Source organism: Anomaloglossus baeobatrachus, chromosome 2 (genome assembly GCF_048569485.1).
Source record: "Anomaloglossus baeobatrachus isolate aAnoBae1 chromosome 2, aAnoBae1.hap1, whole genome shotgun sequence".
Classification (NCBI taxonomy): domain Eukaryota; kingdom Metazoa; phylum Chordata; class Amphibia; order Anura; family Aromobatidae; genus Anomaloglossus; species Anomaloglossus baeobatrachus.
The window spans coordinates 341,176,451-341,202,844 of NC_134354.1; the positions used below are offsets into that span (position 1 = coordinate 341,176,451).

At 44.1% G+C, this 26,394-nt stretch overlaps 1 protein-coding gene across 1 annotated transcript in view; it reads left to right on the top strand.

Annotated features, from left to right (window-relative positions):
• NKAIN1 (sodium/potassium transporting ATPase interacting 1) overlaps positions 1 to 26,394 on the top strand; it is a 61,177-nt gene that overhangs the window by 21,848 nt on the left and 12,935 nt on the right. The window contains exons 2-4 of the mRNA XM_075335956.1: positions 21,912 to 22,049; positions 22,971 to 23,051; positions 24,187 to 24,384. Coding sequence (XP_075192071.1) covers positions 21,912 to 22,049; positions 22,971 to 23,051; positions 24,187 to 24,384 — 417 coding nt within the window. The remainder of the gene's footprint in view (positions 1 to 21,911; positions 22,050 to 22,970; positions 23,052 to 24,186; positions 24,385 to 26,394) is intronic.

A 26,394-nucleotide genomic window follows, 5' to 3' on the forward strand; every position in this document is an offset into this window, starting at 1 on the left:
AGTCACAAAGTTTTGCGCAACTTCCTTTTGTGAAAAAAATGATGTGACTCTTCAAGGTGTTTTCCGACAGTTATTTGGAGTAAATATTTTCATGAATTGACGCCTAGGAGTTTTTCAAACCAGTTCAGGAAATTCTCCTTTTTGAGGATGTTTATTGAGGAGTTTATCTTTTCCCAATTCATTTTTTAAGAGGCTTTGAAGAGTTTTTAAAGCTTTTTTTTTCCCCACTGCATTGTGTTTTGCAGCTCTTTATTTTTGGAGTGGTTTCCAGGAGGAATCTACCTCAAAGAAGTAAATCTTCTTTACTTTTTTTTTTATTTAGTGCTAACATATTCTGCAGCGCTTTACATTCATCAGGAACACTGTCCCCATAGGGGCTCACAATCTAAATTCCCTATCTGTATGTCTTTAGAGTGTTGGAGGAAGCCAGGGTGCCTGGGGGAAACCCACGCAAACACATGGAGAACATACAAACTCCTTGCAGGTGGTATCCTTGATGGGATTTGAACCCAGGACCCCAGCGCTGCAAGACTGCAGTGTTAACCACTGAGCTACCGTGCCGCCCCAAAAGTAACAAAAGCTTTCTTTTTTTCAAAGAGGCATTCATAACCTGGAGAGGAGAAAACATCTAAAAAAACCCTAACAGCGAAAAGGGTTAAAATTTAAATGAACTAGAAATGTTTTTCAACATTTTTTAAGACATTTTTGAGGTAGATTTTGGAGTAGATTCTCAAAAAATGTCAGTGTGTACATAGCTTAAAAAGATATTATTTACCGTATATTCCGGTTTCAACAGTCAATTTTGTAAAGTGTACATATTAAAGTATGGCCAGTATTGTGCAGGGCTGTACTACAGGTGTTTAGAGTTATTTTTATTTCTAGAAGACAAAATATGTTTTATATATTTTTGTGAGGCTATATTTGCAGAGTGTTTGCATTTTTACAAACCCAGTTCATATACAGCTCTGGAAAAAATTAAGAGACCACTGCAAAATTGTCAGTTTTTCTGATTTTTCTCTTTATAGGTATATTTTTGAGTAAAATGTTGTTCTATTCTATAAACTACTCCGAATTTCCAAGCAATGCATTTTATATTTATTTTCTGAAAATGAGAAATAGTCAAAATAATAAAACAATGCATTGCTTTCAGACCTCAAATAATGCAAAGAAAACAAGTTCATAATCATTCATATACAACAATACTAATGTTTGCTCAGAAAGAGATCAGAAATCAATATTTTGTGGAATAACCATGATTTTTAATCACAGCTTTCATGCGTCTTGGCATGCTTTCTACCAGTCTTTTATTCTTCTTTTGGGTGGCCTTGTGCCACTGCTGGTGCATAAACGTAAGCAGTTCTTCTTTGTTGGATGGCTTGTGACTATCCATCTTCCTCTTGATTATATTACAGAGGTTTTCAATTAGGTTCAGATCTGGAGATTGGGCTGGCCATGACAGGGTTGGTCCTCCATCTACACATTGATTGACCTAGCTGTGTGGCATGGCACATTGTCCTGCTGGAAAAAAAACAGTCCTCAGAGTTGGGGAACATTGCCTGAGCAGAAGGAAGCTACTGTTTTTCCAGGATAATCTTGTATGCAGCTTGATTCATACGTCCTTCGCAAAGTTTAATCTGCCCAATTCCATTCTTGCTGAAGCATCCCCAGATCTTCACTGATCCTCCACCAAATTTCACAATGGGTGCAAGACACTGTGGCTTGTACTCCTCTCCAGGTCTTTGTCTAACCATTAGACGACCAGCTGTTGGCAAAATTCTAAATTAGACTCATCAGAGAAGATTTCTTACTCTAGAAATTGGGCAGATTAAACTTTGCAAAGAACGTATGAATCAAGCCGCATACAAGGTTATCCTGGAAAAATAGTTGCTTCCTTCTGCTCATGCAATGTTCCCCAACTTTGAGGACTGTTTTTTCCAGCAGGACAATTCGCCATGCCACACAACTAGGTCAATCAATGTGTGGATGGACCACGACATCAAAACCCTGTCACGACCAGCCCAATCTCCAAACCTGAACTCGATTGAAAACCTCTGGAATGTAATCAAGACGAAGATGGATATTCACAAGCCATCAAACAAAGAAGAACTACTCACTACATTTTTGCATCAGGAGTGGCATAAGGTCACCCAAAATCAGTGTGAAAGACTGGTGGAAAGCATGCCAAAAATCCAAAGGTGGAGAAATTGTGAAAAAAGTTAAATTCCACAATGGTTTTTAGGTTTTGTATTCACCATGTTCACTATATAGTAAAACTGATGTGTTAGTGTGATGCCTCATGTCGGTATGAGTTCGTATATATCAAACATGCATAATGTTACTTTAATCTAAGTGGTGAAAACAATTTCAGAAATTTGTCCAAAAAAAAAATAACGCTTTTGCGCCATTTTCTAGACCTATAGTATTCTCATTTTTCGGGATCTGGGGCTCAGTGACTGCTTATTTTTTGTGTCTTGAGCTGTTGTTTTTAATTATACCATTTCTGTATAGATGCAATGTTGCGGCAACCAAAAAACATAATTTTGGCGTCTCGAATTTTCTTCTCACCACACCATTTACCGATCAGATTAATTGATTTTATATTTTGATAGATCGGGCATTTCTGCATGCAACTATGCAGTACCAAATATGTGTTTGGTTTTTTTTGTTAATTGTTTTATTTTAAATGGGGCAAAAGTGGGGTTATTTGAACTTTTATTTTTTAATTTTTTTCATATGTTTTTTAAAACTTTTTTTTTAACTGATATTACTAGTTCCTTTAGGGGAATTACACTGTACACTGTCACTGTGTGCAGCGCATCGCTGTAATCAGGACAAATGCTGTGTTCTCATGACAGCATCAGGGGTCATCATCCGACCCCGCGCTGTCATGGTAAAGCGGGCTTTACACGCTACAATATATCTTACGATGTGTCGGCGGGGTCACGTCGTAAGTGACGCACATCCGGCATAGTAAGTTATATTGTAGCGTGTGACAGCTACGTGCGATTGCGATTGAACGTTAAAACGTTCATCGCATGCATGTCGTTCAATTGCTAAAAATTGAACGTGAGGTTTTTCAATATTCTCGAGGTAGCACATATTGCAGTGTGTGACACCCCGGGAATGATGAACAGATCTTACCTGCGTCCCGCGGCTCCTGCCGGCAATGCGGAAGGAAGGAGGTGGGCGGGAGGTTTACGTCCCACTCATCTCCGCCCCTCTGCTTCTATTGGCCAGCTGCCGCGTGACGTTGATGTAACGCCGAACGTCCCTCCCACTCCAGGAAGTGGACGTTCGCCACCCACATCGAGGTCGTATGGAAGGGTAAGTACGTGTGACGGCAAATAATCGTTTGTGCGACACGTTCAACAAACTGAACGTGCCGCACATACGATGGGGGCGGTTACGATCGCATATGATATCGTATGCTTAATCATAACGTGTAAAGCAGGCTTAACACATCAGCGCCCCATGATCACATAATGGGGCCACCGATGGCAGCATAGAACAGCGCGATACAATCCATGGTGCTTTAAATCAAGCTGTCACAGTTTGACAGCTCGATCTAAGGAGTTAACAGGAATGACTGGATCTCTGATCCACCAGCACCTGCTAGCTGCACTGATAATCAGATACAGGAACATGAGCAATGTCTGCTGATCAGACACAGTGGAGAAGACCAATGACGTACTAGTATGTCATTGCTCATGAAGGGGTTAAATAATTAATTTGCATTTTATTGCATGCAATAAGTATTTGATACAATAGAAAAACAGAACTAAATATTTGGTACAGAAACCTTTGTTTGCAATTACAGAGGTTAAACAAGTTTGCACACACTGCAGTAGGGCTTGTGGCCCACCCCTCCATACAAATCTTCTCCAGATTTTGGGGATGTAGCTAGGCAACATTGAGTTTTATTTCCCTCAAACCAAAGAATTTCTATTTGGTTTAGGTCTGGAGACTGGCTAGGCCACTCCAGGACCTTGAAATGCTTCTTAGGGCATTTGCGCACGTGTGCGTATTGCATGCATTATGCTGCATCTGGCACTGCAGCGTAAATGCATGCATCCTGTGTCCCCTTCACAATCTATGAAGATTGTGCATAATCCGTGCACACGATGCTTTTTTGAATGCAGCGATTTGGATGCTGAAATTTTGATTCAAATTAGTGCATTCAAAAATGCAGCATGTCACTTCTTTTGTGCGCTTTGGATGAAGCTCCCACTCTGTCTATGGGAGAGGCAGCATCCAGAGTGCATGAAATCGGCATCTATTCTGCTGAAACACTGCATCCATTACGAAGTGTTTCTGCAGCGATTTGAAGCGCACATGGGCTGACAGCCTAAGGGTACGGTTCCACTTGCGATTTTCACGGACGAGTGCAATCTGATAAAATATAGGATTGCAGTTACACCAGTGTTAATCAATCAGGCAGTGTCTTTTTACTATTTTTTCCTCAGCTCTATTTGTGCTGAGCATCAAATCGCAGCATGCTGCGTATGGCTGCGTAGATTGCCCCAGACTTGCTAATGCAAGTTTATGGGTTCGAGAAACATATTGCACAGCATGTCATACGGATGGCATATGCATGTCACACAGACGCTAGGTGAGAAAAACGTACACACTCGCATAGTGTTTGCACAGCACTTGCATTGAAGTCACATGTCATACGGATGCTAGGTGAAAAAAACGCGCTCTCGCATGACATGCAGAAGACCATACGCAAGACCAATTGAGCATCTCTGGAAAGACCTGAAAATGGCTGTCCACCAACATTGACCATCCAACTTGACCGAACTGGAGAGGATCCACAAAAAAGAATGGCAGAGGATCCCCAAATCCAGGATCCCAAGAAGACTCAAGGCTGAACTAGCTCAAAAGGGTATTTCTACTCAATACTAAGCAAAGGGTCTGTCTGAATACTTATGACCATGTGATATTTCAGGTTTTCTTGTTTAATAAATTTGCAAAAATGTCTACATTTCTGTTTTTTCTGTCAAGATGGGGTGCAGAGTGTACATTAATGAGAAAAAAAATGAGCTTTTTGGAATTTACCAAATGGCTGCAATGAAACAAAGAGTGAAAAATTTAAAGGGGTCTGAATACTTTCTGTACCTACTGTATACACTACAGTTCAAAAGTTTGGTCTCATTGCTAGCGTTGTCGCTGGTGAAAGCACCCACCTCCGTCGGTTGTGCGTCACAGGCAAATCGTTGCCCATAGCGCACAACATCGCTATGACCCGTCACACATACTTACCTGCCTAGTGACGTCGCTGTGGCTGGCGAACCGCCTTTTTTTTAAGGGGGTGGTTTGTGCGGCGTCACAGCGACGTCACACGGCAGCCGTCCAATAGAAGCGGAGGGGCAGAGAGCAGCCAAAAGAAAGCCCACCTCGTTGCCGGAGGACGCAGGTACGGTGTTGTTCCTCCATCCTGAGGTGTCACACGTAGCGATGTGTGCTGCCTCAGGAACGACGAACAACCTGCGTCCTGCAACAGCAATGATATTTGGGATTAGAACGACATGTCAACGATCAACGATTAGGTGAGTAGTTTTGATCGTGTGTCACGAATTCCGTGACCCCAACGACTCGTTAGTGATGTCGTTGCATGTAAAACCCCCTTAATGTACTTGTCTTGTTGCTTAGTTGTGCAGCGGGGCCTTCCACTTCTCTTTCTACCCTGGTTAGAGCCTGTTTGTGCTCTCCTCTGAAGGAAGTAGTATACACCGCGTTGTAGGAAATCTTCAGTTTCTTGGCAATTTCTCCCATGGAATATCCTCAATTCCTAAGAACAAAAATAGACTGTCGAGTTTCACATGAAATTTCTCTTTTTCTGGCTATTTTGAGAGTTTAATGGAACCAACAAATGTAATGCTCCAGATTCTCAACTAGCTCAAAGGCAGGTCAGTTTTATAGCTTCTCTAATCAGCAAAACTGTTTTCACCTGTGCTAACATACTTAAGGGCTTTCAAGGGGTTTCTAAACATCCATTAGCCTTTTAACACAGTTAGTAAACACAATGTACCATTAGAACACTGGAGTGGTGGTTGTTGAAAATGGGCATCTATACACCTATGTAGATATTGCATTAAAAAACAGACATTTGAAGCTAGAATAGTCATTTACCACATTAACAATGTATAGAGTGTATTTCTGTTTCATTTAATGTTAGCTTTATTGAAAAAAAAAGTGCTGTCCTTTCAAAAATAAGGAAATATTTAAGTGACCGCAAACTTGAACTGTATTGTGTGTATATATATATATATATATATATATATATATATATGCATATGTGTGTGTATACATATATATATATATATATATACAGATATATATATATATCTATATATATATATATATATCTATATATATATATATATATACATACATACATACATACAGTACCTTGGGAAAGTATTTGGCCCCCTTTAATTTTTCAACCTTTTCCTACATTTCAGGCTTCAAACATGAAGATTAAAAATGTAATGTTATGGTGAAGAATCAACAACAAGTGGGACACAATTGTGAAGTTGAACGATATTTATTGGTTATTTTAAACTTTTATAAAAAATAATAAACTGAAAATTGTGGCCTGTAATATTATTCGTCCCCTTTACTTTCAGTGCAGCACACTCACTCCAGAAGCTCATTGAGGATCTCTGAATGATCCAATGTTGTCCTAAATGACTGATGATGATAAATATAAGCCACCTGTGTGTAATCAAGTCTCCGTATAAATGCACCTGCTCTATGATAGTCTCAGTGTTCTGTTTAAGGCCTCTTTCACACGTCAGTGATTCTGGTACGTTTGTGCTTTTTTTTAAACGTACCAGAATCACTGGCATATGCAGACCCATTATAATGAATGGGTCTGCTCACACATCAGTGATTTTTCACTGACCATGTCTCCGTGCAGCGTTCACGCGTGTCCGTGATTGCCGCACGGAGACATGTCCATTTTTTTCTGGCATCACTGATGTCCCACGGACCATGCAGTGGTGTGATCCGTGAGACACGTGCCAGAAAAAAACGTGCTTTTAAAATAAAAATCATTTTTACTCACCCGGCTCCAGCGATGTCCTCTGCAGCCCGTGCAGCCTGCTGCTTCTGAGCCGGCTCATTACTGTCGCGCATATTCATGATGCACGACACAGCCGACCCGGAAGCAGCTGCTGCGGGGGTCAGCGCCGCCCGGATACTGCACCACGGGAGCGATCAGCACCATGGAGAGCGGGAGCGCGCACAGGTGAGTTAATCTCTAAGTGCAATCACGGGCCACAGAGAACGGAGCCCGGATTGCACTTAGACAACCCACGTGTGCCGTGATTCACGGCACAGGGATGGACATGTGCGTGTTTTACACGCCAGTTAAAAACGTCAGTGTTTTTTACTGATGTGTGAAACGGGCCTAAAGCACAGAGAGCATCATGAAGACCAAGGAACAGAACAGGCAATCATGAAGACCAAGGAACACAACAGGCAGGTCCGTGATACTGTTGTGGAGAAGTTTAAAGCCGGATTTGGTTACAAAAAGATTTCCACAACTTTAAACATCCAAAGAAGTACTGTGCAAGAGATCATATTGAAATGGAAGGAGTATCATACCACTGCAAATCTACCAAGACCCGGCTGTCCCTCAAAAATGTCATCTCAAACAAGGAGAAGACTGATCAGAGATGCAGCCAAGAGGCCCATGATCACTCTGGATGAACTGCAGAGATCTACAGCTGAGGTGGAAGAGTCTGTATATAGGACAACAATCAGTCGTACACTGCACAAATCTGGCCTTTATGGAAGAGTGGCAAGAAAAAAGGCATTTCTCTAAGATATCCATGAAAAGTGTTGTTTAAAGTTTACAACAAGCCACCTGGGAGACACACCAAACATGTGGAAGAAGGTGCTCTGGTCAGATGAAACCAAAATCGAACATTTTGGGCACAATGCCAAACGATATGTTTGGCATTAAAGCAACACAGCTCATCACCCTGAACCACTGTCAAACATGGTGGTGGCAGCATGATAGTTTGGGCATGCTTTTCTTCAGCAGGAACAGGGAAGATGGTTAAAATTCATGGGAAGATGGATGGAGCCCAATACAGGACCATTCTTGAAGAAAACCTGTTGGAGTCTTCAAAAGACCTGAGACTGGGACAGAGATTTGTCTTCCAACAAGACAATGATCTAAAACATAAAGCAAAATCTACAATGGAATGGTTCACAAATAAACATATCCAGGTGTTAGAATGGCCAAGTCAAAGTCCAGATCTGAATCCAATCGAGAATCTGTGGAAAGAGCTGAAAACTGCAGTTCATAAACGCTCTCCATCCAACCTCACTGAGCTCGAGCTATTTGAAAAGAAAGAATGGACAAGAATTTCAGTCTCTCGATGTGCAAAACTGATAGAGCCATATCCCAAGCGACTTGCAGCTGTAATCGCAGCAAAAGGTGGCGCTACAAAGTATTAACTTAAAGGGGCCAAATAATATTGCACGCCCCAATTTTCAGTTATTTATTTTTTATAAAAGTTTAAAATAAACAATAAATTTCGTTCAACTTCACAATTGTTTCCCACTTGTTGATTCTTTACCATGACAATTTTTATCTTTATGTTTGAAGCCAGAAATGTGGGCAAAGGTTGAAAAATTCAATGGGGCCGAATACTTTTGCATGGCACTGTGTGTATGCATATATATATATATATATATATATATATATATATATATATATATATATATATATATATATATATATATATATTTATTTATTAAAAAAAACAAAATGTACAGGGGACCGGCAAGAATAAACAAGAATAAAATAAGAGAGAAGTCTGTCCTACTTTGACCTGGACACAGGTCCCCTCTAAGTTTCGGGGTGGGGGGGTGGTAGCCATCTGCTTTAATTTCTTTTATTTTTTGACATTTTAAGATTATACAAATCTTGAAATATATTCCATGAAATTGACATTCATGAATTAGCACTGTCTGGATTTCTCACAATTCCTTGTGTCTGATTTCGCTCCTTGTACAATTCTCAGCTTTTTTCATTTTTCAGTCCAGTGAGTTTGCTCATCTTCTCTTTTCAATAACAAACGCTACTCGTCTCCAATTTACAGCAAGGAGAGGCGCAAAGAGATTAGTGGTGTAGAAGGGTCACTACTAAGATTGTAGAACCCTCAAGAATAAAATGCTTCTTCTTCTCCTCTGTTAACAGAGTCATTGTGGATTGTGCAGCTGAATGTTGTATGTACATGTTGCTGCACGTCTGTTAACTAAAACAAAGGTGACTCTTTACCAACTTCAGACTCTCGCATGGCTTGTCACTTCTCATTTTACACACCGTGATGGGTACAATAAACACCATAACTAGATGTTTCAATGCAAGACTACACTGAATTGCACTGGGTCCTTGCCAACAGGTTAAGTTCAATAGAACTACCGTAGTGAAAATGTTTGTTTTGTCTTATTTTCTAATTCAGTTAAATATTTCTAATTGCAAACTACACCATATGGCCCAAGGTATTTGAACTACACTAACCATTACCCCTACATTAGCTTACTGGTCATTACAAAATTATGGATGCTAATATGACACTGGGCTTTTATTTGCAGATTTAAGAGCCTCCACTCTTCTGTGAATGCTTTCTATATGACCTTGGAGCGTGCCTGTGGGAATTTTTGCCAATTCAGCCAAAAGTTAATTTGTGAGGTCATACACATTTTAGGATGAGATGTGCTGGCTCCCAACCAGTAAATTAACTCATCATCAGTCTCCTGACCCTACAAGCCAATTAGTGGTCAGCTGACTGGTGGTTGTGACTGGAAATGAGCGAACCCGAACCGTGAAGTCTGGAGTTCGTACATGACACCTAGTGTCCGGCACTCGAACACAAACTTCTCATGCAAGTCTGAGTTGGGATGCTGATTGGATGCTGAATAAAGCTTGTTGAAAAGCTGCAGCACAACCAATCATCAAGTTTTTGGCATGGTGATGATATCAGGATGCTGCTGGGAACAAAATAAATTAAAAAAAGTGACCTGGGTCCCCCCTGTTTTTGATAACCAGTCAAGGTAAAACAGACAGCTGACTGCTATATATTGCTTGGTTATCAAAAATAGAGGGGATCCCATGCCGTGTTTAAAAATTATTTATTTATAAATTTTTAAATGAAAACCACAATATGTGGTCCCCCCTACTTTAGAAAAACAGCCAAGGTAAAACAGATAGCTGTGTATTGTTATTGTCAGGCTTGGTAAGGATCATGGTTAATTGGCCCTTCCCAGCCTAAAAATAGCATGCGCAGAAGTGGCTCATTCATTAGATGTGCCAATTCAGGTGCTTTGCCCGACTCTTCCCGATTGCCTTAGTTATTTTTATGTATTTTACTCTCAGAATGAGGCTCCATAGGATTCGATAGACGCCATGGGGATTATTTGGTCTAAGGGATACCATTGGATTACATCAGAACCGTGATTCAATTTTTAATTAATAAATTGGTGAACGAGGCACTGTGAGGGAGTTCTTATTCAGATAAACTATTTGTTCCAGAGTGTGTGTGTTTCTGTTTGTTTTTTAACTGTACATGTACCGAGTTAGTAATGGGGTTTGTTTGATAGACGCCTCTCTATTACTAACCCCTGGGCTTGATGTCAGCTGCCTATTCACAGCTTACATCAATTTGCAAAATATTACCCCAATTGCCACCACACCAAGGCAATTGGAAAGATGTGGGCAAAGCACCAGAACTGGCGCATCTAAAGGATGAGCCACTTCTGGGGCATTTGTGAGTTGCTATTTTTAGGTTGGGCATTCACGGCCTGATAATAACAGCCTCCAGCTGTCTGCTTTACGTTGACTGATTATCAAAATTAATGAAGGCCCCATGTCATTTTTTTCTTCAATTTATTCCCTATCCACATTTGTTTTGTAGTGCAATTGTCCTGCTATTCCCCCCATTTTGTTTCCACTTTACTGCGACTATTTTTCAGCACCAAAGTTTGGGTACGCATTGTCCAGGGTCAAGTTTAGGTCAAGTCCTGGTCCAGAACTGAACTTTTAACTAAAGTTTGGCTGAACCTAACAAACCCGAACATCCACAGGTCCACTCATTCCTAGTTGTGACACCATTGCTTGTGGTCTGGCAACCAACAGAGCTGGAACAAATAAATGGATGATTTTAATGTCTTTTATCCACAAGGCTTCTTGCTGTGAATACTTTCCGTTGCTGCTTTAACTTATTTTGGACTGTTCACTCTTCATCTGGGGCTGCTCATTATTGCTCATCCATATTCGCTCTTTCCCCCACCCACAGACAGTCCTGGCATCTGTGATTGGTTGCAGTCAGGCGCGCCACCCCAGCCTGTGTGCCGGTATCTGGCTGCTTGCAATCACATACCCTGTCTGTGTGTTACTATCATGGTATAAAAATAAATAAACAAATTGGCGTAGGGTCCCCCCATAATATGATACCTAACACAGATAAAACAAACGGCTACAGGCTGCAGCCACCAGCCTTGCATTTATCTTGGCTATGTATCAAAATAAGAGGAACCTCATGCAGCTTTTTTTTTTTTTTTTTTTTTTTAACCCCTTCAGCCCCTGGGCATTTTGCGTTTTTCCGTTTATTTTTCCCCTCTCTTTCTTCCAAGAGCCGTAACTTTTTTATTTTTCCGTCAATCTTGCTATATGAGGGCTTGTTTTTTGCGGGACAAGTTGTAGTTTTAAATGGAACCATAGGTTTTACCATATAGTGTACTGGAAAACAGCAAAAAAATTCCAAGTACGGAAAAATTGCAAAAAAGTGTGATCGCACAATAGCTTTTGGAATATTTTATTCACCGTGTTCACTATATGGTAAAACTGATGTGTCAGTGTGATGCCTCAGGTCGGTGCGAGTTTGTAGACACCAAACATGTATAGGTTTACTTGCATCTAAGGGGTTAAAAAAAATTCAGAAGTTTGTCCAATAAAAGTGGCGCACGTTTTGCGCCATTTTCCAAAACCATAGCGTTCTCATTTTTTGGGATCTATGGCTCAGTGATGACTTTTTTTTTGCGTCTCGAGGTGACGTTTCTAATGGTACCAATTTTGCGGAGATGCTACGTTTTGATCGCCTGTTATTGTGTTTTGCACAAAACTTGCGGCGACCAAAAAACGTAATTTTGGCGTTTGGCCATTTACTGATCAGGTTAATTGATTTTATATTTTGATAGATCGGGCATTTCTGAACGCGGCAATACCAAATATGTGTATATTTTTTATTTTTTTAACCCTTTACTTTTCAATGAGGTGAAAGGGGGGTGATTTGAACTTTTAGGTTTTTTTATTTTTTTTTTTCATTCTTTAAAACTTTTTTTTTTCACTTTTTTTTTTTTATTTTACTAGTCCCCCTACGGTGCTATAGCAATCAGCAATCTGATCGCTCTGCCATATCTCCAGATCACAGCTGCAGAGCTGAGAACTGCAGATATGCTGCTTTACTTTCAATGCCGGCTGTATTCCGGCATTGAGAGTAAATGACTCGTGTTAGCTACAGGCGTCATCACATGACCCTGTGCTACCATGGCAACCACCGAAAGTCACGTGATCATGTCACGTGACTTCCGATGGGGGCGGGGTAAGTCAGAATAATGGCGGTGCGCATATACATCTCGCTGCCAGATTTTGGCAGCGAGATGTAAGGGGTTAATAGTCGCGGGTGGAAGCGAATCCACCCGCGACTAGCAGGCACACATGTCAGCTGTTGAAAACAGCTGATATGTGCGCACATCGCCGCCGCCTGCCCACAGCAGGGGGCGGGGAAAAACCGCACACGATCCATGACGTACCCAGTACGTCATGGGTCGTAAAGGAGTTAAAAACCATATAAATAATTTTAAAAAATGGCGTGTGGTGCCCCCCAATTTTGATACCAAGCCATGATAAAGCCGACAGCTGGGGGCTGGTATTCTTAGGCTGGGAGACCCATGACTATTGGGTCCCCCAGCATAAATATAGCAGCATACAGCCGCCCAGGATTGTCACATCCATTAGATGTGACAATTCCGGGACTTTACCCAGCTCTTCGCGATTGCCCTGTTGCAGTGGCAATCAGAGTAATAAGGGGGTTAATAACAGCCCCCAGCTGCCACTAAGCTTTAGATTAGTAATGGGAGGCATCTATGAGAACCCCTCATTACTAACCTGTAAGTGAGGGAAATAAACACAAACACAGAAAAAGAATCCCTTATTTGAAATAAAATAGAAAAAAACACCCTTTTTCATCAATTTATTAACCCCCCCAAAATACCCATGTCCAACATAATCCACACGAGGTCCCATGACAATTCAAGCTCTGCTACATCTGAAGTGACAGCGGGCTGCCATAGAACATGAGCATCTGCTGTGAGCTTCAGGTAGAGAATGAGTAAGCCATGCGTTCAGCGGTCACAGCTGAAGGTTCCCAATGTCCTACACCTGTGATCTCAGGTAATCTGACCTCAGGAGACCTCAGTAAAGTCAGTGACTTCACCTCAGGTGAGGTTACTGACTTTACTGGGTCACAGACATCCATCTCATGGCAAAAAACGCATCAGTACCGAAATGAGTATAATGTGCTAGTGATGCAAATTTTTTTGCCAGAGGTGTAGATTGGGTGCATGAATATGGTGTAAAAATTTAATCACCAAATTTGCATCATCTTGGTGGGATTTGAACACAGGACCCCAGTGTTAACCACTGAGCTACTGTGCCAGCAATGTATATAATTTATTTTGTGCGACATATTGACACAATTAAGAAGGGATGTTTTGGAATTCAAACCAAACATGTATTTGTTTGGAACAGGGGCGTACATAGAAATCATGTGGCCCCCATAGCAAATGTCTGAATGGGCCCCCCCCACCCCCTCCCCGATAAAAAAACCCCAAAAAAAACAATAAAATATAAAGATAATAAACAGCGTACAAGTTAATGGGGGGACATATAAGTTACTGAGGGCCGGCATACAAGTTACTGGGGGCGTATATACACATTCTGAATTAATCTTTATCCTAGCCAGGCTATACATCTACCAGTCCAGCAAGTAGACTATTACCTGAGACTATTACTGGGCCCGGCTCCTTCTGGCTCGGACCAGTCTAGGCAGTGCTGTGCGCCTGTTTTGTGACTGTGTATGATGTGCCTGTCTGAGTCTCTGCTGGGTGCAGACACCGTGCTGAGCCGCCCATGAGCAGCACAACCAATGGCTGCCGCCCGCACGCCTGCCTCCAAAGCTCCTCTCTCTGGCTGTAAAGCTATGTCAGCCAAGGTCACATGCAAGTTTAGCCAGAGAGAGGAGCAACAGAGTAGGAGGAGCTGCTAGGGCACTGCAGTGTACACAACGCGCCAGCACAGAGTTGCAGACGCTGACAGTCTGACACTCAGCCTGACTGGGAATCAGGATCTGGCTGACAAATTTTGTCCGGGAGGGCAATTACTAAGCAGTGGACCCTGATAAGCAGCCTATACTTATTGGCTCTGATTCCTTTATGAGGTGGTCCAAAACTAAATTTTACTTTATTCCTAAATCTCTGTTATAATCCAATATTTTTTCTAATATACGTTAATGAAAAATTCCCTCTCCTTCCCTCACTACTCTGCTTTTTTTCCCTCTCTGATGACACTTTGTTTGAAAATCCCCAATGCACCCTGGGATACTGAAACGTCATTAAGGGGCAGAGACTGCGGTCAATCTGCAGCCTCTGCCCTCTCGGTGACACAAAGCATCATCAGTGACCTCCATTTCAGGGGCCAGGCTAATCCCTGTTCTACATAGCATGCACTGTAATACACAGTGATGTCACAGTACAGGGATAATACACACAGTGATGTCACAGTGCAGGGATAATACACAGTGATGTCACAGTACAGGAATAATACTCACTGTAATGTCACAGTACAGGGATAACACACACAGTGATTTCACAGTACAGGGATAATACACACAGTAATGTCACAGTACAGGGGTAATACATACAGTGATGTCACAGTACAGGGATAACACACAGTGATGTCACAGTAAAGGGATAACACTCACATTATTGTCACAGTACAGGGGTAATACACAAAGTGATGTCACAGTACAGGGATAATGCACACAGTAATATCACAGTACAGGGGTAATACACACAGTGATGTCACAGGACAGGGGTAATGCCATTTTCCCCAGCGTTCAGACGCAGCACCTAGGCATCATCGTAAACCTCATCAGCTCCACAGCGATCTCCACATTGTACACCATTCATAGCCAGAGCCGTCATCCACTGTGGGCACTTTTTGACAGTGTATTTTTTTTTATAAAGGTCGGTGAGACAGAATCGTCATATTATTTTATACACTTTGCATGGTGCAACCAATTAAAGGGATCTTTTTGTTTTATCCTATATGTTTGACTGCCATATTCTTTAATTTAAAGTTTACGGAGTTGGACCATATCCCCGGCACCAATTATAACTCCAGGAGTGACAGTACAGGGATAATACACACAGTGATGTGACAGTGCAGGAATAATACTCACTGTAATGTCACAGTACAGGGGTAATATACACAGTAACTAATACTGTACTAAGATAATACTGGCACCAATAATAACTCCAGAAGTGCCGTTCTTCTTTTTCTACTGTAATACACAGTGATGTCACAGTACAGGGGTAATACACACTGTGATGTCAGGGATAATACACACAGTGATGTCACAGTACAGGGGTAATAGACAGGGATGTCACAGTACAGGGTAATACACAGTGATGTTACAGTACAGGGATAATACATACAGTGATGTCACATTACAGGGGTAACACAGTAATGTCACAGTACATTGATAATAAACAGTGATGTCACAGCACAGAGCAGTTTCTTTCTGTAGTATTACAGGCAGACATTTGTGCATTATAATACTCACCTGTCTCCCTGCTGCACTTCACTCACCCACCCCAGGGCCTTAGGTGACTCGGTGTCGGGCCGGACTAGTCCGGGGTAGTCAGCGGTGGTGGGGCCCGACTCCGTGACCCTGGTGGAGTCAATAAAATGTGGCGGTATGGGGGAGATGGTAATGAAGTTTATATAAAATATGTGACGCCACCTGTGGTAATTTGCAGCTATGGAGCCTCAGCTGCTAGAAGGGACCTCCGGGGCTGATGTTATGGCAGCTGAGGTGTTTCTTGCTCTCTACAAGTAGAGCGGGTACTTCGGGGCAACCTTTGGTGCTTGGTAAAGTCTATGGTGTTTGAGGATGAGGTGCAGAATCAAGTAGAGGACACAGGGCTTGCAGTTAAGATGTTTACTCACTGTTAGTCTCACAGTTCCGCTGACCGGTGACCCGCAGTATGTCAGGATCCGCTGTCAGGGACCTTCCCCGATCCCGAATAGTTCAAGGGTCAGTACCGTTGCACCCCTCTATGTGTCCTTTCTGGCTATCTCTTTAGCGCCAAACTGTGCTATGCTGTCTTGCGCCTCCACCACAGGGCCTGTACAAAGGTGGCTAACCTCAGTTGTATCTTGCTCGCCTTTACCGGGGATCTGTGGTGGGTTGTGGCCCTTGGCGCCTGCAACGATCTCCCAGGCCCTCGGTTTCACTGAAAATAATGTCTTTCTTCTCTCAGTCTAGGGACCGTCCCTGTAATGCAGCCAGATCCCTCCACCCGATCTTCTAGTGGAACAGGTCACGGGACAATTGCCCTTCCGTGACCCTGGAATCCCTTCAGTCTGTGTCACCTGGGCCTAGCAAAACGCCACTATCTCCACCAGGAACCTTCTTCTTTCCTTTCCTTCTGGAACTGACTGACTTGTTCCTCTACTCACTCTCTCTGACCCCTCCCACACTCTCCCTGGCTAGGCCCCTCCCCTCACCATTGGGACCAGTGGATGGGACTTACGGCTCCATCACCAGATCATCTATGGGGGTTACTGCCACTATCCCTGACCCGGTGTATGCCTACCAATAGGTGTGTGCAGGTTTTGTCTGTGAACCGGTAGATGACCCCATTCTTACCGGGATGGGATACCACACCTCTGGCTGAGGTGCAATATCTCTGTGGCGATGGAAGCCTCAGGGGCGCCACACTCCCCCACAGCAAATCCCAGCACGCCCGTGGGCTGAAACAAAAAATACAGTGGTATTAATTGCAACATTTTTAAAATGCTGTAATAACAGGTTAACAATTAACTTTTCATCCCTTTATGGGAGGCACTTCTCTTAAACGTTGCAGAACATGTTAACAAACTTTAGAGTCTTTAGTGCACTTTACTGTCCAAATGCACAACCTTTCTCAAGGTACATTCCCACCATAATTCTGGTAGGGTGCACAACCGGTGCAACTATATACATGGTGGAGTCCTGGCCACGCCTAGTCCAGTGGCCCACATGTCCATCAACTCAATCTTACACTTTACTAAAACATTATTCAACTGTCCGGCCACCTAAAGTCCGGTGGACCGGTTGTCCATAAGCAGTGGGGGGCGGGGTCGTCTTCAAAAAGAACGAGGGGCAGACAAATTCAGGAAGGGACGTCTTCGAAAAGAACAAGGGAACTGAAGATGGGGCTATTTACAGTCATGCTGAAGGATGTTCTTTAATTGTAGAGGTCCTTTTCTGGCTCAGCTCCCGGTGACATGGAAGCCGCGGCAAGGCTGGTTTGGGTCCCCTGGGAACTCGTGCTAGGACTGCTGCGGGGTGATGGTTTCGGAGCTGCATCCGCCCGGTGTATGTGGACATCTAGGGCGTACCACCCTTGGGTCCCCATCAGGCGGGTATACTCAACCCGGTCGCCAATTTGGACATCGCGTCCCGGGTTGCCTTGCTGCAAATGCTCCTCTATGTCCCTCCGGAACACAAAAATGTCTCTGCTCAGCCCGGGTTCCCAGATGAAACCCCATCCTCGCTCCAGGCAGAAGTCGATGCTGCGGCCCCTCCGGGTTGGACCATTGGTGGCTTTCCTGGCCTTCCTCATCCTTTCTTTGGCGGCGAAGTTAGCATCTTCCTTTTTGGCCTGTTGCGCCTCCCAGCATTCCCTCTCCAACTTAAACTGAGCCATTTGCTGCTGGCACACGAGGGTTGTCGCAGCCTCCGTCATTACCGGCGCCAGCGGGGCTGCCAGCCCGCGATCACGGACCGGTAAGGCGTCCCAGTCCACACCGAGGGAGACGGCACCGGGTGCGCCAGTAGGAGGACTGGGCAGGGGCCTCACTAACCGGTCGGGGATCTGTTGGTCAAGGGCGGCATCTTCGGCACCAGGGTCCGCGGCGGCGGCCCAAGCTTCAAAGGGGTCGGCAGTGGTGACCGGCACGCCGGCAGGGGGACTAGGCAAAGGCTGCACGAGATGACCCGGGCTCCGCCGGGCGGGGGTGACATCTCCCTTACCCGGTTCCGTAGTGGCAGCCTGGGACTCGCAGCTCTCGGTATCACAGGATGCCGCCTGGTGTTCACGTGCGCTCCCCGGTTCAGACTTTTCCTCCACTCGCTGCTCGGCTTCTGCCACGAGCCTCCGCAACCGGCGGGCCATATGCTCCATTTCTTCCAGCCGGAGGTTAAGGCCGGGGTCTGATCCTTTCTCCCATGCCTCTCCTGGCGTACTGGGTAAGGAGAACTCTGCCATCACGCCTCTGCAGCTTTACCGGTTACTGCTCGCGTCTACTGCTCTCGAGCGTTCACCGCCAATGCTCGGCTGCACCCTTCTCCATTCCAGAGGCGGGGTTGGGGGCCGGACCACTCCTTGGCGCCAGGCCGGCACCCAGCCCACTACTGGTGGCATCCATCCGCCCACTATCCAGTACATTCTGGCAACTTCTGCTTCCTTTAGGCAGCAGTATCAACTGCCGGATAGTCAATTCCTCAGCGCGCCATTTTTCAACACTCCCACAGAGGGGGCGGGGCCTATCTTCGCACTCTTTTCCAGGCATGTCCCCTTTCTTCTTGTGCCCAGCAGTTTTAATGGCGGCGTCAGTTTTTCCACACAAGTAAAACACAGTCTATTAAATACAGTTCTTAAGGCACACGTCACCCGTATTAATGGGTCTTGTTCAAATCCTGTTTGTGACACCAAAAGGGTGACTCACCCACCCCAGGGCTTTAGGTGACTCGGTGTCGGGCCGAACTAGTCCGGAGTAGTCAGCTGTGGCGGGGCCTGACTCCGTGACCCTGGTGGAGTCAATAAAATGTGGCGGTATGGGGGAGATGGTAATGAAGTTTATATAAAATTCGTGACGCCACCTGTGGTAATTTGCAACTATGGAGCCGCAGCTGCTAGAAGGGACCTCCGGGGCTGATGTTATGGCAGCTGAGATGTTTCTTGCTCTCCACAGGTAGAGCGGGTACCCCGGGGCAACCTTTGGTGCTTGGTAAAGTCTATGGTGCTTGTGGATGAGGTGCAGAATCAAGCAGACGACACAGGGCTTGCAGTTAAGATATTTACTCACTGTTAGTCTCACAGTTCCGCTGACCGGTGACCCGCAGTATGTCAGGATCTGCTGTCAGGGACCTCCGCCGATCCCGAATAGTCCAAGGGTCAGTACCGTTGCACCCCTCTATGTGTCCTTTTTGGCTGTCTCTTTAGCGCCAAACAGTGCTATGCTGTCTTGCACCTCCACCACAGGGCCTGTACAAAGGTGGCTGACCTCAGTCGTATCTTGCTCGCCTTTACCGGGGATCTGTGGTGGGTTGTGGCCCTGGGCGCCTGCAACGATCTCCCAGGCCTTCGGTTTCACTGAAAATAATGTCTTTCTTCTCTCTGTCTAGGGACCGTCCCTGTATTGCAGCCAGATCCCTCCACCCGATCTTTTAGTGGAACAGGTCACGGGACAATTGCCCTTCCGTGACCCTGGAATCCCTTCAGTCTGTGTCACTTGGGCCTAGCAAGACCCCAGGATCTCCACCAGGAACCTCCTTCTTTCCTTTCCTTCTGGGACTGACTGACTTGTTCCTCTACTCACTCTCTCTGACCCCTCCCACACTCCCCCTGGCTAGGCCCCTCCCCTCACCATTGGGACCAGTGGATGGGACTCACGGCCCCATGACCAGATCATCAATGGGGGTTACTGCCACTATCCCTGACCCGGTGTATGCCTACCAATAGGTGTGTGCAGGTTTTGGCTGTGAACCGGTAGATGACCCCATTTTTACCCGGGATGGAATACCACACCTTTGGCTGAGGTGCAATATCTCTGTGGCGACGGAAGCCTCAGGGGTGCCACACACTTCCTGTGGGCCCTCCTGGCTGTGTTCAGATCCTGTCCTCTGCTTTTTCTTCCTTGTCCTTATCTTCTCCGCTTCTTCTTGTTTGCTTAGCTCTGTTTGCTCTGCTTTCTCTACTCCTTCTCACTTTTTGCTCTGCTCCTTCTCCCTCTTTGCTCTGCTCTGTTTTGCTCAGCTCTGTGTTTTGCTCTGCTTTCTCTGCTCCTTTTCCTGCAGTGTGTTCCTTTTCATCTTTTCTTTCTCCCACGGCTGTACTGACCTAGCTCAGCCCCCTCTCCTGATTGGCTATTGTACTCCTGGCATCTCTCACAGCTTTCTGACTGGAAGAAGATGCTGCTCTGCTACTCCCTCCTCTTCAGCAGAGATGTGCATTTTATGCATGTCTTCATCTGTGTTGCATCCAGCCTGCAGCTATTGAAACAATGCTGCCCCCAGCGGCCTTAATCAGCTGCTTGGTGACCGTCCCGGGGCAGCCTACCCTGCTAGGAATGATGAAAGTGAGAGCGCACACACAGTGGGCAGCCACTGCGACCCCCGTCACGGGCCCCATAGAAGTGGCGTGGCCTGCCTCTATTAGCGGTACACCACTGGTTTGGAATACCCCTTTAAATATAACTCAGCCCAAAACATTTCTGCCAGACAACCAATTTTACTGACTTTTGTATCTGGTAATTCAGAAAATATTTCTGCTGGTGTAGCAAAGATTTCTGTTACTCAGAATTATTATGCATTACTTATATAGCACTATCCAGTTCCACAGAGCATTACAGAATTTATCATCACTGTCCCCATTAGGAATCACATTCTAAATTCCCTACCAATATGTCTTTGGAGTGTGTAAGGAAACCTGAAGAAATCCATACAAATATAGGGAAATCATACAGATGTCATCCTTGGTGGGATTTGAACCCAAGACCCTAGTGCTGTAAAATAACCGTGCTAACCACTGAGCCATCATGCTATCTTAGAAAATCTTACTATATTATGTCAATTGCTGTCCGATATTATACATGCAGTGTAAATCTAACGCTGAAGCCACACGAGCAGTACTGCAAGTGCATCGCATGACACTCGGCTCCCGCTCTGGAGTGTAAGCCCAGTGTCATGCCACAGTGATATGATCCTGTGATCGCAGCTCAGACGCGGAGAAGAAGCATGCTGCGATTCTTCTCTCGCATTCCACTCAGTCCGTTTTACTCCTGTGTGACCTTAGTCTAACATGAAATGTTGTTTGACATAGAATATTTCAGTATAAGATTACTGAGTGTAAGGACAGAAAAGGTATGAATACTTTTGAAATGCCCTACATCCGTCTGTGTGCAATAATATGTGAGAGCATTCTGGTACTTTAATATTTTCTGTTCAATAATCCAATTAAAACTGCAAACTTCTGAGGTTAAAAGCTTTTTAATTACCCTCTGCTTCTTCAATATTATTGATAGTATAGTTTTAACCCCCTTGCTCCCGCCACCTTTGCAGCATAACCTACAGGCTCTTGGATGTGTTCATGTGTTTCCCTCACTCAATGGTATTTTTAAAGGCAGTGAAAAGGCCCCATAAATATTGAATAGATTGCTAAGTTGTGAATCATCATTAGGTCACTTTGTACCCTTTAGTCCATCAAATCATAATGTTTGTCCACTTTACGACCCTGGGAGACTGAACATTAATCTCATGGATTTTTGCATTAAATTATGACAGGCAGCTGCTCTACAGAGGCAAATATTTGACTTCCTCGGCTACCAGTGGGCTCCAATATTAGCCAATTTCCTGCACATTATGGCTGTCATCTTGGGGATATTCGGCACTTTACATTACAGATCTAGATACTTGATCTTGGTAAGTAATATGGCTACCTATGAGTAGATTTTATCCAAAGATCCAGCAGGATTGTAGAGGATGCTGTAGATACAATGCTCCTAGCGTGACCATCATCCTATAAATAAGAAATAGATGTAAGTTATATTTGCTGGCCAAAATCAGTCTACTCATTTTTGAAGGAAAAATAACAGGTTTCAAAGGCTACATATAATAATTGCATGAGCACATATTGTTCTAATATAGGTCTAATCCCTTTAGGTCCTAAATATCATGATTATAGACCAGCTATAGTTTGTGCTGTTTAGAGACTGTCCAATCCAAGTACAGGCTCTCGGTGCATCATGGCGTTGCCAATCATTTAAGTGCACCTTCCCACTTCCTTGTTTTCCCTCGATTTCTGCCATTCTCTAGACCTATAAAGCCAGAGCTGTCAATCAAATAAAAGGTGGAAGGGAAGAAAAAGATTGAAAACAAGCAGGTGGAAAGATGCACTTCAATGTTTGGCCGCTCCATGATACTCCGAGCGCCTGCACTTGGTTTGGACTTCATTCCGTGTTGACAGTCCCTTTAAAGGGTAGCCAGACCTGCACCACTTTATGTGAACTTATGTGTCGAGAAACATGAGTAATATCTGGAAACAAGTGCATTAGTCAACCACAGGCTGCTGCAGTGACATTGCTTTGTATGGCATGCAACAACAGTCTAGCCCCTATGACATGTCATCTCATATCCTCACTTATAGGCAATGTAATGGAAGTGCAGCACTGCTGATATAGGGTAAGACGTTTACAAGGGTCGGATTACAACTGATGATAGGAGAAAAATGACTAGGCAGTGTTAGATGTGTCTAAGCTAATCATGCATGAAGGACATCTCAACTGTTAGCCTGCTTTAAACTGATATTTCCATTTATTTTCTGTCCATTCTATTTTCCTTCAGTATTCTGTGTGGCTGGCATTATGGGTGGCATGGAATGCTTTTATAATCTGTTTTTACCTGGAAGTGGGGCATTTATCACAGGTAAGACATTATTTTCCATGACTTTCCATACTCTTCTTGCTATAGAAAGTATTTATGAATTGATGGAACTTGGTTTACTACTATTGGATCCAGTCTTGTGAGATTATAAAAAAAACTTTTAAGAGCCATCTTTATGAAAGGCTTACCCAGTTGGGCATTTGATATCATACTTGGCTCTGAATACTGTATATCCTGTGTAACTTAAAGCGCTCCAATCACTAGGATTTTCCTATATAAACTAAAGCCAGTGCTATACTGGCTTTAGTTTACAGTCTAGCATCTGCAGAGTCCAGGCATCAGACAGGGAAGGGAATAGATAGCAAAACCTGACCCACATTTTAGCTATTCGGCAGCTGCTGCCAATAGAAAAGCTGTACATTTCTGTAACTTTACTTGCCTGTATTTCAAAAACTATACATCCAATCTGACAACTAAAGGTATGGATAGAATCAGCATGGTAGCACCAGTATATCCCTTGCTTTACTTTATATAGGAATATCCTGGTGATTGGTGCGCTTTAAAACAGTAAGGGGTACTTTACACGCTGCGACATCGCTAGCAATTGCTAGCGATGTCGCGTGCGATAGCACCCTCCCCCGTCGTTGTAACGATATGTGGTGATCGCTGCAGTAGCGAACATTATCGCTACGGCAGCGTCACACGCACATACCTGTTCAGCGACGTTGCTGTGACAGCCGAACAATCCCTCCTTCAAGGAGGAGGTGCGTTCAGCGTCACCGCAACGTCACTAAGCAACCGACCAATATAAGCGGAGGGGTGGAGATGAGCGGGATGTAACATCCCGCCCACCTCCTTCCTTCCGCATTGCCGGTGGATGGGGGTAAAGAGATGTTCGTCGCTCCTGCGGTGTCACACATAGCAATGTATAATGCCACAGGAACGAGGAACAACATCGCTACTTACCTGACAACGATTTTTTGTTATTACACGACCTCTCCAAAACAAATGATTTTTGTCTTTTTTGCCATTGTTTTAGGTCGCTCCAGCCTGTCACACGCTGTGACGTCACTAACGGCGCCGGATGTGTGTCACAAACACCGTGACCCCAACGACATCGCTTGAGTGATGTCACAGCGCGTAAACTACCCCTAATTCTTGTTCTTGATGTTTCCAGCACAGAGACTTGATAATGAATTTTAACACCTCCCTGCATCGGTCATGGTGGATGGAGAATGGCCCTGGCTGCCTAGTGACACCAGTTCGTACACCGCCACTGTCACTGGCTGATCATCACATGGTCACGGTGACTGGCTGTCTTCTCGACTATCCTTATATTGAAGCTCTGAGCAGTGCACTACAGATCTTTCTGGCGGTGAGCATGAATGAAAACATTAGAGTTCTTCTAGCTTTGAAAGTCAGCATTATTAATTATGGACTTGACTAAAATTGCTGCTGATTTCCCAACAACCGAAATTATTCTTCTGTAGTATCTGCTGTGTCCAAGAGGGATTTAAATAGAAGAAAATTGTTACCGCTGCCTCACTATTTTTTATTTCCTATACCCCGTCAAGCAATAGTGGCAAAGACAAAAGCTGATGACATGAATTCGCATTACTTTTGAATAAAAATCAGACTTGAAAGGAACTGAGGGCTTTCATTGTATATCCATTGAAAGCCTTTAAAAGATAATTAAGAGTTCAATTAATTTGATTAGAACCATAAAATAGGTATCTGTGGTGAAGAGAACAGCTGACAGTGCATGAGATCAATATGTGAAATGCAAGCAGCAAATAAAAAGAATGACAAGTATTTATTTTACTCAATTATATTCACAGCACTTTATAGAGATTATTATCACCAGTGTCACCAAACATACAAACTGTAACGCTCGCAGCTGGAGATGGTAATGCGGCGAGCAGAAGTGGACATACTGGACCACAGGGAGGACCTGGGCTTACCCTTTAGTGGGTTGGTTTTCACTAAGCACTCACCGCGAGGAAAAGCCAGGTGCACTCCCAGATCAGTGACCAGGACTGTGGCCGCTGACCAGCAGGTCAAGGACAGACACAGGTGCAAACAGGCAGAGTCTGTTGTGTAGACAAAAACTACTGGGATGACTGAGGCAGGTAGCACAGAAAAACATCAGGGTATTGGCAATTCAGAAATGTACACTGGCTCTTCTTTATGAGAAGGACTGCTGTGCACACACATGCCCTAGGAGCAGTCCTGGAGGACCTGTGCTGCTTGCACAGGCCCAAGGAGGGGTAAGCAGAGAAGAGCCACATGGACGACTGTGGGGAAGCTAGGCAGGGCATGCAGGCCGCCTACGACAAGTGAGTTAGCATCCCTGCAGGAGGGAGGGAAGTGCAAGAATGCCAGTGCTACACAAATTCCTTGCAGATATACTCCTTGGTGGGATTTGAACCCAGGACCCCAGTCCTGCAGTGCTAACCACTTAGCCACTGTGCTGCCCAAGGTACAAAAATATTGGTGTTAGTATAAATTAGAACACTTGGAAAATAGCTATAAAGTATGTACAGTTAGGTCCAGAAATATTTGGACAGTGACACAATTTTCGCGAGTTGGGCTCTGCATGCCACCACATTGGATTTGAAATGAAACCTCTACAACAGAATTCAAGTGCAGATTGTAACGTTTAATTTGAAGGTTTGAACAAAAATATCTGATAGAAATTGTAGGAATTGTACACATTTCTTTACAAACACTCCACATTTTAGGAGGTCAAAAGTAATTGGACAAATAAACCAAACCCAAACAAAATATTTTTATTTTCAATATTTTGTTGCGAATCCTTTGGAGGCAATCACTGCCTTAAGTCTGGAACCCATGGACATCACCAAACGCTGGGTTTCCTCCTTCTTAATGCTTTGCCAGGCCTTTACAGCCGCAGGTCTTGCTTGTTTGTGGGTCTTTCCGTCTTAAGTCTGGATTTGAGCAAGTGAAATGCATGCTCAATTGGGTTAAGATCTGGTGATTGACTTGGCCATTGCAGAATGTTCCACTTTTTTGCACTCATGAACTCCTGGGTAGCTTTGGCTGTATGCTTGGGGTCATTGTCCATCTGTACTATGAAGCGCCGTCCGATCAACTTTGCGGCATTTGGCTGAATCTGGGCTGAAAGTATATCCCGGTACACTTCAGAATTCATCCGGCTACTCTTGTCTGCTGTTATGTCATCAATAAACACAAGTGACCCAGTGCCATTGAAAGCCATGCATGCCCATGCCATCACGTTGCCTCCACCATGTTTTACAGTGGATGTGGTGTGCCTTGGATCATGTGCCGTTCCCTTTCTTCTCCAAACTTTTTTCTTCCCATCATTCTGGTACAGGTTGATCTTTGTCTCATCTGTCCATAGAAT